This window comes from Aotus nancymaae, unplaced genomic scaffold (assembly GCF_030222135.1).
Source record: "Aotus nancymaae isolate 86718 unplaced genomic scaffold, 86718_ANA_hifiasm-v0.15.2.pri h1tg000108l, whole genome shotgun sequence".
Lineage (NCBI taxonomy): Eukaryota > Metazoa > Chordata > Mammalia > Primates > Aotidae > Aotus > Aotus nancymaae.
Genome location: NW_026988523.1, coordinates 35,815,133 through 35,828,065, shown reverse-complemented (window position 1 = coordinate 35,828,065; position 12,933 = coordinate 35,815,133). Strand labels below are relative to the sequence as shown.

General features: G+C 52.9%; 1 protein-coding gene across 1 annotated transcript in view; it reads left to right on the top strand.

Annotated features, from left to right (window-relative positions):
* Positions 1-12,414, top strand: part of MIR9-1HG (MIR9-1 host gene) — a 29,460-nt gene extending 17,046 nt beyond the window's left edge. Inside the window, 4 exon segments of the mRNA XM_012449946.3 lie at positions 2,429-2,492; positions 2,494-2,529; positions 8,750-8,880; positions 12,074-12,414. Coding sequence (XP_012305369.3) covers positions 2,429-2,492; positions 2,494-2,529; positions 8,750-8,880; positions 12,074-12,143 — 301 coding nt within the window. The 3' untranslated portion in view covers positions 12,144-12,414.
* The last annotated feature ends 519 nt before the right edge of the window (positions 12,415-12,933 follow it).

Below are 12,933 nucleotides of genomic sequence, written 5' to 3'. Positions count from 1 at the left end.
ATAGGAAACATCCTAGTCAGGAAGCCGTGGGAGAGACAGAAACAGAAAGAGCAAATCTGACCAAACCAAGGTCCAAGGTTTGGGTGTCTCCATTTATCAGTGACACAAATCTCCCAGCCTCAATTCAGATATGTGTATAATGAAAACAAGAAACCCTTAGGGTTACTGTGTGCAAAAATGAAGAATTCTATATAAAAGATCATATACTATATTATGACACTCATGGGTAAAGGGTAATTCTTAGATTGCAGAAAGGTTAAAGGCTGTAGTTTGGAAAGACTGAGAGCATGTGATTGGTTTCAGAATGTAAAAAGGGCACCTCTCTGGCATGTTCCGGGCTGATGATCTCACCATATTTAGCTTGAGGAATTTCCTCCTTTTCCAGCTTTGGGACTCAAGGAAGGACTCCTGGGGACCTAGGTAGGGAGTGTCTGAAGCCTTGGGAGAGGAGGCACAGTCCTTGGGAAGCCTGATAAAGGGAAAAGGCTGGAGTTCACGTGGCAGAATTGCTATTGTTTTCTTTCTCCTTAACAGTATTAAGACTTATTGGTAAGAGCACTTAGGGTTGGTAAACTGACTTACATAGATAAATACAGCATGTGTAAATGATAATTTCAAGCTTATGCCATTAATCTCCTGGATTCTAAGTAACTAAAAACACAGTTTATTAAATAAAAGGACAAGTTAGGTATTGGCTATAATTAACAAATCCTATAGAGACCTGCCTCTCAGAATGCAGACTTGTCTTCATAATTGAGTGACTTCAAGAAGGGATGTCTTCTCTCCCTTTGCCTCACAAACCAGCATCTCCCCATTCCCCAATGCGACTCCTAAGGTTGGCAACTCACTTGAGATGCATGGGCCCCTATGTCTGAAAGTTCTTTTTCAAGTCTGCACGTTCAAGGTTTGAAAATTGGGGTCTGGTTATTTATTTTTTCACCTTCCTTCACTTGAATGTTCTGGGAACGGATTGACCTTCTCACCTCCCTTCCTTTGTTATTGAGACCTCAGAGATCTGGGGTGGGGGGGATATAACACTGCCTCATCCAGAGACAGGGTATGCCAACTTCCCTAGCAGATCATGAGTTTAGGTTAACGCTTTAAAATCACTGGAGGGACGGAGCAGACAAAACTATAAAAACATTTTTGGGGCTTTGAGGAGAATGAGGAGAAGAGTTATGGAAGAAAGGGTGGGTGGGTGCATATTTAGATAGGAGAGATAAGGGAAAAGGGGGAACCCCCTCCTTGCCACTCGGGCTCTCCCAGGGCCGAAGTGACACCCCCTCCTCCTCCTGCCCTAATCCCCCCATTAAGGCAGCTCTGAGTTTGTTATGACAGCGGCTGAAGGCTGCTGAATTGCTGTTTGCTGTGTCTGCTAATTGGACTGAAGGGTTGGAGTCTGGACACTGAAAGGGACCATTGTTGCTGTTTACCTTCCACAGCCGCCTCCCTGGGGACCCTCTGGGTAAAGGGGAGCAGCAGCACCCCCTTAGGGTCATTGCACCCATTCCCTGCACAAGGGACTGCAGTGGGGAAACAGTTCGTCTCATTGCCTTGGGGTGGTTTGAGCTTTTACAGCACAGAGGAGACAAGCCAACACCTGAGCCAGTCTCATCTCCAGACCAGGCCTTGGGGCCATCCAGGAGCTCCCAGGAGAGAGGAGTTACATGCTTGTCTTTCTCCTCCCTATTCATTCCCTTCTTCTTTAGGAATCTTTGCTCTGCCTCTTCCTCCAGCTAATCAGGCTTCACCCTTGCACCTTTTCTGACCCGCTTTCTTCTAGGTCAGTGATTCTCAGCTTGGTTATGCACTGAATCACCTGGGGAACTTTTTAAAAAAATGTTGATGTTTGGGCCCAGCCCCAGACCAGTGAAATCAGAGTATGTGGAAATGATGCCTAAGCATCATTATTATTTAATGTGCACCTGGGGTTATGAACCTCTGATACAGGCTCACCTGGGAATCACATACACACACATGCATTCATGTACCCACATGCCTGTGTATGTGTACATCTGCACACACAAACACGCCCCGTTCTTTGCCCGCCTTTCCTCCCAAACTCCTGATATCTATAATTCTATCAGGCAGGTTGTATATCTTTTTAATTATTATTACTAAATTCCTTGTAGGAACCTTAGAATTTAGAATGGAATTTAAAGGTCTGTACTTTATCTCACCTCAATCTGAGCTCTTCCCCAAGGGGAGGGACTATGATTCCATCTCCCAGTGGATTTCCAAATGGGATCTAGAGGAAGACTGAGCTAATCTGGGGCACTTATCAGAGATTCAATGACTTCTGTGTTTTTCCTTCCTCAAAGTAATATTGGCGATTTGGAGGTCTTCACAGAGGAGAAACTTTCTTCAGGCATCATATTTCCCTTTTCTTACTGTTTTCAAATGTTTCTGCTGCTTCTCTTCCCTTTAGCTTCTCACCTGGGGCGGGTGGGTGCTCCACGACCCTCCCGCCCTCCTTCCTCCATATGGATGACAAGAGCCACATCCAGCACCACGGACAGCTCCCGGGTGGTGAGTGAGATGGCTGTGCTGACCCACTTCGATATTGTTAGGAGGGACCCTCCTGTCTGTACAGTCAGCTATCAAAGACTCTACATTTTTGAATCTGTGGGAGTTGTTTGCAGTCAGCTGTGGAGTCTCAGGGAGAGGCAAAGGCTGAGGGAAGTTGGCGTTTCTGTCTCGGTGCAATTGGGTTTGTCTTCATGTTGGGGAGTCTGAAAGAAGGGCTGATCCAGTAGTAGAAAGAATGAAGGTTATATTTCAATAATGATTTAACTTCGGTCATGTAAGATATGGAGGATATAGATCACGTAGAGCTGAAATGAGCTTTAGGTATCATCAGCCCTATATTCCTCATTTTACAGATCCCACGGGAGTAGAAGGGGTGTGATCAGGTTGCCCAGCTGGTTATCGGAAATGCCAAGATCCAGGCTCCTGAATTTCAGCCTGGCCCTTTCTATCTGTCTCTTGCTTCCTTTAGGAGTCTCTCTGCCTGGGTTGGGTGGACCGGACCTGGTGCTGGTTGGGGAGTTTGCAAGTTGCCGCCAAGCAAAAGAGGACGAGATGACTGGGCATGCGAGGTGTTCAAAAAAGCCAGGAAAAGGTGGAACAGGCTGCTACCTGTCTGAGCTGGTTTGTAGGGAAGGCCTCAGGGACAGGAAAGGCATACCTAGCAGTAGCTGGCAAGCCCACGGGAGAAAAGGCAAGGGGGCAACCATCTGCCAGGCCACAGAGGCCAGTGGATGGCCACAAGGAGTCTCCAGAGGCCAGCGGGAGTCATGCAAACTGGAACAGGGCCTGGGAAAGGCCCTTCTGTGTGCCCAGGCCTGCTCCCCCAACACCGTGAGCCTAGAAACAAAGGGGCCATTTTCTCTAGGATTTGATGCTGCCATCTCCGGCTGGCAGTGCCAGGTGGTGGGGGCATCAGGGGGTGTCAATCCATTATCCCCCCCCCAAACTCCTAGGTCCTCTGGGGCTGGATGTTGGGGAGGTGGGTGTTCCATGCTATGTTGCCATGGCAACCGCCCCCCTAACCCCCAAAGTACAAAGAGAGACAGCTTTCACCCCCACCCCCAGGAAGAACCTGGTCTGGCTGGGAATCTTCCCTTGAGAATCCTCCTTTCTGATGCACAAGCCATGGCATGCATAAGCATCATCCTCTTTTCAGCACTGGGAGCTGAGGGTTCTGCTATCAGCAGGCCACATAGGCAAGGAGGCCGGTGCATGCAGTGTCTCTGGGCAAGGTTATGCAAGTGAGCACCGGCCCCTTATACTTAACCCCCTCTCTTCCCAAGCTCGCCTGCCCCTCACCTACCACAGCCAAGGACATCCCAGGCCTTCTCGGCTGAAGCAATGGGGCCTTGACCTTCTACTCTTTCCCGGACGTGGGGGACACCCAGCTACCTCCAGCAAACCTCCAGGCTGTGGGAACGCAGAAGAGGAGGGGGCCATTCCTGCCACCCTCCATCTGCACCCTCCGCCATTACTCATTAGGCATTCTGCCCCCTCCTTCCGCTCGTTAAGCCTGATTTGCATATATTTGCATAATACAGTTCATTTGCATTCCAGGAGGCTCATGGTAGAAGCCAGGAAAAAAAGGGGAGGGGGGCTGGAGAAGAGAGAAAAGGGGAGATATTTTGTTTTCATCAAAGTGTGGGGGGAGGGACCAGGGGGAGGTGGCAGGAAGAGGACAGAAATAAAAACTTACACTACTTTCTTTATTCCTTTCTGCCCTCCCTCCCTGCGCTGGACTCAAATGCCAAACAGAGATGCCAAGGGGCCGGCTTTTCTGTCCTTTTTTGTCTTGCTTCCTCCGGCCTTGGCTCCCCAGCCTGGCCCCCCACCTTGTTGGGCTCAGGCTTCAGAAAGACAGAGGCAGGGGTAGGAGGCAAGGCTGTGGGAACGGAAGTGGAGGGTGAGGGAGGCCGCCATCTTAGGTAACTGGCGCCTGTAAGATGGCTGCCCCGACAGGTGTGCGCCGAGAGCCTGCCCTGGTTGGTGGACATGGAAAAGACTGAGGCCATAGGAAGGACTTCCTGGCTGATGAGAAATATTGTTGGATTTTCCTGCTAATGGAATTAGGAAAAGAGGATGGGGAGAGAGGGAGGGAGGGAGAGACCCATGGCGGCCCGCGGAAGAGATGGAAGGTTGAGCACAGGAGCAGGGCTGGTAGAGAGGCCCCAGCACTGGGCTTAGTTCCCAGAGGACTTAGAGGACTGTGGGTAGTGTGAAAAGTACTGGAGGAATCAGAATGGGGAGTATCGGCAGGAGGAGGGAGCGGGTAAGATGCGGGCAGGCAGTCTCATCTGCCAGCTCGAGGGTCTCGCTGGGGCCTGTGAAAGGTGACTGCGTACTTGAGGTGATGCTTCGCCTTGTCTCCTCAGCCCAGCACTCTGGTTTCCTCTGGTAAACCTGCACCCTCTCAGAGGCCACTCACAGTCCCCTCGGCAAAGACCACTGGCCCTTCCCAAGCCCAGTCCTCCTTGACCTCTGTGGAAAATGTTACGCTGTTTTCTCAGTCTTCTCCTTTGGCCTTTGGTTCTTCTGTTATATCCATGATTGTCTGTTCTTGGTTCCATTCAGTCAGTCCTCTGGATGTGCCAGTTCCTTGACTAGAGGTGGGTCCCAGATTCTGCTGGTGGTGCTTTTTTCCTCTTCCTTCTCAGTCTTCTCACTTCAGTTTTATCAGTTCAACCATCACACCTGAAGTTATAAATTCTCTCTCCTTCCTTCCTTCCTTTTTCTTTCTTTTCTTTTTTTTTTTTGAAACGGAGTCTTGCTCTTTTACACAGGCTGGAGTGAGATACAGCAATGGCTCAATCTCAGCTCACTGCAACCTCCGCTTCCCAGGTTCAAGCGATTCTCCTGCCTCAGCCTCCTGAGTAGCTGGGATTACAGGCGTGCAGCCACGCCAGCTAATTTTTATATTTTTAGTAGAGACAGGGTTTCACCCGTTCTCCCATTTTGGGAGGCTCAGGTGATCCACCCACCTCAGCCTCCCAAAATGCCAGGATTACAGGCATGAGCCACTGCACCCAGTCTCTCTCCCTCGTTTTTTCAGTCTTGACCTCTCCTAAACTCCAGATTTGCACCCCCAGCGGCCAACTACCACCTGTGGTCCTGCCATTTGTCCCCAGACCAGAGACTGGGATGGTACTTGCGCTTGGTCAAGCCTGGATCACAGGCCTAGGCTCTAGCTGCAAGGAGGGCCCAGAAAGTACCCGTGTTTGTAGCTTCTGTAGTGGCATCGAAGTACAGCCTCCCACCAAAACCCAGGAGGGCGGTTCAGATGCTCCCTCCGCGTTGTACTTCTGCTGCCTTACCTCCGTCGGCAGCCTCGTTAAACTCCCAGGCCCTCAGGTTTAACTCCTGAACATTTTCCTGGACTTGTCCCCACATGCAAATCAGTCACATCAAAACCCATCACTTCTTCCTGTGTAGCACCTCTCTCATCCATACCCTTCCCTCTGGTACCCCTGCCTCCATGTCAGCCCATTCATTCAGCAGGCACTGAGGGCCTCCCGTGTGCCAGGAGCTATGCTCAGCTTTGAGGAGCTGGCAGTCTACTGGGCGAGGCAGACGCACGAATGATTAGAAGACGGTATGGAAAGCATTGTCCTGAAGACCTGCACAGAGTGCTGTGGGAGTGTGGGGAAGGGAGCTGGGGGCCACCTCGGGGAGCTCAGGAAGGCTTCCTGGAGGAATCCAAGAGATAAGCGATACAAGATAAGCAGGTGTTTGGCAGTCTACAGAGTCTGGGAGGTGGGTGGTGGACAGTCCACAGCATTCGAGAAGGCAGGGAGGTAAGGAAGAGCAGGGTGTGTCTGGGGACTAGCATGACCATCGCAGGGAGTCTGTGCTGGGAGGAAAAGGGAAACAGAGGCAGGAGGTCCCCTGTAAAGCGCCTCATGTGCTATACCAGGGAGGCCGCGGCAGTTAGCTGACAGCCGCAGTAGGGCGTGGCTGGAGACCAACACATAACCACTCCTGGGAGGGAAGGGGACTCCTGCATCTGGCTGCCCACTGAGCCCAGCCAGACATTTAACTGGCTCTCAGCTAGTTCCAAACAAATGAAGGACGTCTGAAAGACCTGGAAGCCACCTGAGGAAGAGATCTTTCTACCACCCCGCTTCAGAAGCCCTCCTTTCCCCCCCACACCCAACATGCAGGGACAGCAGGCTTGTGGGAGCTCTCTGGGGAGAGATGTGGAGAAGCAGAAGTTGGCATCCCCCAGCACAATGGACACCCTGAGGTCAGGGCAGGCGAGGGGCCGCTGGGGGTGGGGGACAGGGATACTGCTCTGACTGTGGGGCAACAAGCTAGTCTCTGAGTTCTCTTATGAAAAAAAAAAAAGGTTCAGTAGTGAGGGCTGTGTGTGAGGGGGCCGGAGCACAGCAGCAGAGAAGGGGCTCAGCCCTGGAGCCCTCCTGAGGGAGGGAGCTGGGGGTAAGGGAGCAGCCAGGATCAAGGCTCTGAAGGAATTCTTCCTTGAGAAAGGGGATGAGAGGCTGGAGAGGCAGATGGGAAGATGGAGAGGCTGCTGCTGGCCGCTGGGCGGAATGTGAGTTGGGGTGCCCGCCACCGCCCATCCCCCAGGCCCGGCTTGTGCACAAAGACTCCTCTGTGAGTGGCCGTGGAATTGGCCCTGTCAGGTGAGGGGGCTTAGCTCCCAGGGAGTGGGGCAGAATGGGGCTGGAGGGGGGAAGGGCTGAGAGGCGGCCTCAGGCTTTAACCAGGTCTGGGCAGGAAGTAGAGAGAAGCTGAAGCCAGGCCGGGGTCTCACGGTGAGGCTGTCCATGGTCTGGTCCAGCTGTCCCCAGGATGGGTTCCTCCCCATCATCCAGGGCCCCAGCACCCAGGCCCTGACCTGCCCCCGCTTCCTCCCCATGTCTTCGAGGCTGTAACTCCCGACCCTGCCAGGCCTCTGCAGTCTCCTTCCCAGCTCATACCTGCTCTCTCCTGACGCTCTTGGGACTGACCCCGCTTGAGCTTCTCTCATCTTCCCAGCATGGGGTCTCCAGCACTCCCACTCCCGCTCCAGGGAGGGCTGTGTTGGGAGGGTGGAAAACAAGATAGACCAGAGCTAGAAGGGAGTCCCAGGCCACCCCGGTTTCTACACCCACTCTTACCTTCCCCCAGAGAGGCTCCTCTCCTGGCCTGGCCTCAGTGTCACTTACTGCTAATCAGCAATTTATAGAGACCACCTCCCCACCCCCACACCAGTCCCTCCAACCCAAGCCCTTGTTGGGCACATTGGCCCTTTTTGAAGACTGAGTCTTGCTGTGTCACCCAAGCTAGAGTGCACTGGTGTGATCTCAGCTCACAACTTCCTCCTCCCAGGTTCAAGCGATTCTCCTGCCTCAGCCTCCGGAGTAGCTGGGATTACAGGCACCTGCCACCACGCCCGCCTAATTTTTGTAGTTTTACTAGAGACATGGTTTCCCCATGTTGGCCAGGCTGGTCTCAAATTCCCAAACTCAAGTGATCTGCCTGCCTGGGCCTCCCAAAGTGCTGGGATTACTACAGGCATGAGCCACCGTGCCTGGCCCGCGCTGGCCCTTCTGGTGAATGTTTGGGTTCGGGGTGCGTGACGCAGTAGAAGGCTGGCGGACACCACCTCAGCTTGCTACCGGGTGTGAAAGTGGAGCTTTGTCTACTCAAGGACAGCAAAAGAAGGAACTTTGGTTTTTGACTCTGGAATTGGACAGGCTGGTCAGGATACAAATTCTGGCTTCCCCCACTTACTCGCTGGGTGACCTTAGGCAAGTCCCTTCATGTCTTAGGACCCTAACTGCCTTCCTTGGTTATGCTGAAGATCACGTGGGGTGATGGAAATGAGTGTTTACTGAGGCTGTGTGCAGATGTTTAGTGTTAAATGCTAAGTGCAGAGGGACACGGTTCTAGGGGCCATGGAGGTAGGTGGGGGCAACAAGGACGGCTTCTTGAGCTGCGAGGGCCGCGGATCAAGGGGTGCAGTGCGTAGCGGAAGCCTGACTAAGAAATGTGGCTGGGCCCTGTGGCTGGGGCTTTCGTGGTCTCAAGGAGGTAAGCATCTTGCTGAGGTGGTTTCGAGAGGGACCCGCTGTTTACAGTTAGGTAGTGAACTCCACTGACGGCAGCTTCTTTCATCTACTGGCCAGGTGCAGATGTCACCCAGCATACCAGGAGGAGGGGACAGGTAGGGTGCAGCTCAGCCACGTTGCCCCTAACCTGCCCTGCTGCCTCCCTGCAGCCCTCATCTCATCCTCCAGGCAGCACAAGCCACTATGGAATCTCCGCTGAGGGCACACAATGGTGCCTCCGCATCCTGCCACTCAGGACCTCTCAAGTCCCCAATATGATGGCTCCTCGGCATCGTCAGGAGTGAGCGTAATTCAGACCTATGTAGATGCGTCAGCCCATGGGTCGGGGGGACCTTGAGCAGGACAGCCTTTGTCTCCAAGCAGTCATTCCTCGTTATACAAGCAAGAGTCAGGAGGAGGAACGGTTTTGGCATCATCCCCCACAGACAGCAATGGGGCCTTTAGGCCTGGAGGGAAGGACCAGGCTGAGGCTGGCATATGGAGGTTGAGCCCTGGGCACGGGGCATCAGCTTCACCCGGCTGGGGATGCCTTCTGCTGGGTTTGTCCATCTGGCACCAGCTGGCTTCCCAGCACCGCCCCCACAACCAACCAGCCTCCTTCTTCTGCTGTTGCCATGACAATTGGCTGCCATATTGTACTCAGCGCACTAGCTCCTATCTGGATTTTCCCATGGGGTTCCTAGAGGGTGGGAGATGGGTCTCCAGGGATTTATCCCTTCCTCCTGATATCCATCCAATAAAAATTCATAATACCATATGATTTTTAAAAATAGCCAAAGTGGAGGATTACTATGTGTCAGGCTCTGTGCCAGACACTCTCTACATGTTATTTAATGCGGCTAAGAAAGAATTAATGAGATAGAATTCAAGAGGTTCCCATCCAGTTTCCTGCAACTAAGACAGACTTCCTCTCTCCAACCAGGAAATTCCATGATCTTGCGTATTCCCGTCTTGGGAAGTCCTTCTCAATATCTAACCAAGATCTACACAGCTATAGCACCAGCTCTTCGGCTATTGGCTTGGCCTGGCTGAGTTGAGAGTTAAGGAAGGAATACCACCTACCTTCGGTTACTTCATAAAGGTTCCCGGACTCCAGCTATTATAACAGGGAAACTGAGAACTGGCTCGCTTGGAGAGCGGTCTGAGCATCCCTTAAAGATTTTGGAGCCCCCGCCCAAACCTTTTGTTTACAGAAGAGCAGTAAATGCCACGGAATGCTTTGAAATTTCCCCTCCATGCTCCCATCAGCACCCCAGAAAGAGTCGGGAGCTGGAGACTATAGAATAGGGACAGTCTCCCAGGTCCTCTGGGTGCCCCCTTTGGAAGCCAGTCTCCCAGCTCCTGCCACGGGGGAACGTTCCAACAGGGTCTCAGAGAGATCCTGGGAGAGTGAGAGTCCCTTCCTTCTGGAGCTGAAGGCAGAGAATGGTCACCTTGACCTTGAGGGGCATCTATAAGAGGCACTAAGCAGAGTCCAGCTTTGCTGAGGGAATCCTGAATGAGGAGCAGGTGGAGAGAAAAAGGAGGCCCTTCCCAACTGAGGAAGGATGGGCTGGAACGGAGGGACTGGGGATAATTTATGATATCATTGTTGCCCCGCCCCACTTTCTTCCCAGCCCTCTGCTACTGTATCCTTGCTAGGAGAGCCTGGCTCTGTCTGGGGCTGGGAGGATATAACAGGCGGGAGGCTATTCCATCTGTACCCCTCCTCCCCCACCCAGGGGAGGGCCCCGCATGGAGCTGCAGCCACCACCCCTTCTCAAGCGCTGACAGACACCAGTCTTTTCTGTCGTTCCCCCAAATCTAGCCACTCAAGGGATAGCAGGGCTCCCAGGTGGGCTGAGGATCTAGAGCAAGGAATGGGCAAGAGAGTGTGGGAGGAGAGATCCTGGCAGACTTAGAGGGGCTGAGGAACAGCTGGCCCACCTCGAGACCTGGGAGCCAGCCCGGGCCAGGAAGAGGGCCAGAGGGAGTCAGGGCAACAAGCCTGGCAGAGCCCAGGCTTGGGGAAGACAGAGTCCTTACATCTGAGGGGCTCCTGATAGGATGGACAAGGCAGGCCTCTCATCCCCACTCCTCCACACTGTCAAGGTCAAGGTTGGAGATCTGGCAAAGGTAGGGGGAGGAGGAGCTGGGGCAGGGAGGAGGGAAGTGAGCTGGGAGAGGCTGAGGAGAGTCTAGGAAGAAGGAGGGCGACCCTGGTCTAAGTGGAGCTGGGCCATGCAGGGCCGTGGCTGAGATCGCCTCCTCTTTCTGAAATTCTCTTCTCAGATCTTAAGACACTTGGAGAAGCTGAGGGAGGTGAACTTTGGGGTTTTCAAAGCTGCTGGCTCCCAACCCTGGATGGGACAGGAAAGGAAGGCTGTTCCCACAAGCTGCGCCTGACGCCTGATTCCTGTACCGCCCCTACAGCGTTTATTTGCCTTTCCTGGACGTAGCTTCCCCACCCGGGAAGGAAGGAGCTGACCCTGATTTGCACCCATTTGGTTGTGTAAGCCTCTCGTAGCCATTGTCTCAGCCTATCTTCCCGACGGCCCTGAAAACCGGGTGACACTGTCCCCACTTTATGAAGGAGGAATCGAAGCCTCAGGAAGGCTAAGACACTTTCCCAGAGTCACAGGTCTGGTAAGTTGGGCTGGGCTTCAAGTGGGGCTTCGTAGACCCCAAAGCATATGTTCCCTTCCTCCCCTGTGCTGACTTCTGAAACACAAATGGAGGGACTGAGAGAAGAGAGGACCAGATAGGCAGGTGGAATTCTTGGCATGTTCTCTGATTTAGAGGTAAAGTCTAAGGGATGATAAACATCTTGAAGGTTGAAGACAGGATTGGGGAAGAGGCCATGGGAGCCGTGGAAGTGACCGCAATTGTTCCGGACTGGTCCTTAGCCCACGTGCAGCCTGCTCCCTGCCTTCCTGAAGCAAGCCGCTGGGCTCCCTGCCTATCTCTCCTGTGCTTGGGGTCTGAGTTTCTGCCCTAGGTATTCCCCCCACCCCCCATTGCCTTGGATAGAGCACCTGGAAGAGGTGCCTAGACTCAAGCCACTGTCATCGTGGATCCCTTTGTGATGACTCCATCCCTAGCTCCTCACCTTGCCTGATGGAAGCGAGCTTCTTCCAAGACTGCTGGAAGTTTGATCTCTGCCTCCTCCTAAAGTCTCCATCCAAAGAGTATTTTTCGGCTGGGTGCGGTGGCTCACACCTGTAATCCCAACAATTTGGGAGGTCAGGAGTTCGAGAGCAGCCTGGCCAACATGGCAAAACCCCATCTCGACTAAAAATACAAAATTTAGCTGGGCATGGTGGCGCATGCCTGTAATCCCAGCTACTCAGAGGCTGAGGTACAAGAATTGCTTGAACCTGGGAGGCAGAGGTTGCAGTGAGCTGAGATCCACTCCAGCCTAGGCGACAGAATGAGACTCCAACTCAAAAAAAAAAAAAGTCTTTTTCTTTACACTTGATAATTTTTCTTTTCAGACCAAAAAGAAAACTTACTTCATCCACTTGGATTCCCTATGAGAAGCCTTCCCAACTGACCGAAAGATGAGGCTAGGCTCTAGCAAGTCGAAGTCGAACCAGCTCCTTCAAGAAGCTTTGAGCAGAATGGAAGTGGGGAGGACCCAGCTTCCAGCCCGGGCAGCTCATCATACCTGGCGCCGTCTGGGATAGGACTTTGACCCGTGACTCTCACATCGTCAACCCGTCCGTCCTGGCCCATCCCAGTTTATCCTGTATCGTTTGAGCAGGGATTCCCACATTCTCTGAGATGGAAGTCCCATCTCAAGTCTTCAATAAAGACTCTTGAATGTTGAATCACATTAATGTGGTAGTGGATATACCTGTACAGGGTTGGAAGGGGAAGGGCTGAAAGAGAGGGGGCGATACTGGGACTTCCTTTGACAGAGATCCATGATACAGAAGCCAACCTTGCAACAGAAGCAGGGGAGCCTCTAATACCAGAACTCCTACCTGGTAGGGGGTGGAGCCATGGGGGAAAATCCTGGCCCCTTCCACCACCCTCAGCCACCCCAAGGTTCCTGAGAACGCCGTCTATAAGCTGGTCAGTCCCAAGTCTAAGTCATGCGCTAATGCTTCCAGCCAAGGAAGCACCTAGGTGCCATATGAGGGACCAAAAGAATGGGAGAGGGTGGTCACACTCCCCCAGAGTGCCTGTGTAGGAGGTCACTGAGTGGCCTTCTGTCTCCTCCACTAAAGGACTCTCAGAAATGTCCTCCTGGGTTTGAACAGACCACATAGAGGGAGCACCCCTGCCCCAAAGAGTCACCCGTTCCTGCTGCTTCTCTGTCCACCCTCAGTGGAAACGTAAGACAATGAAT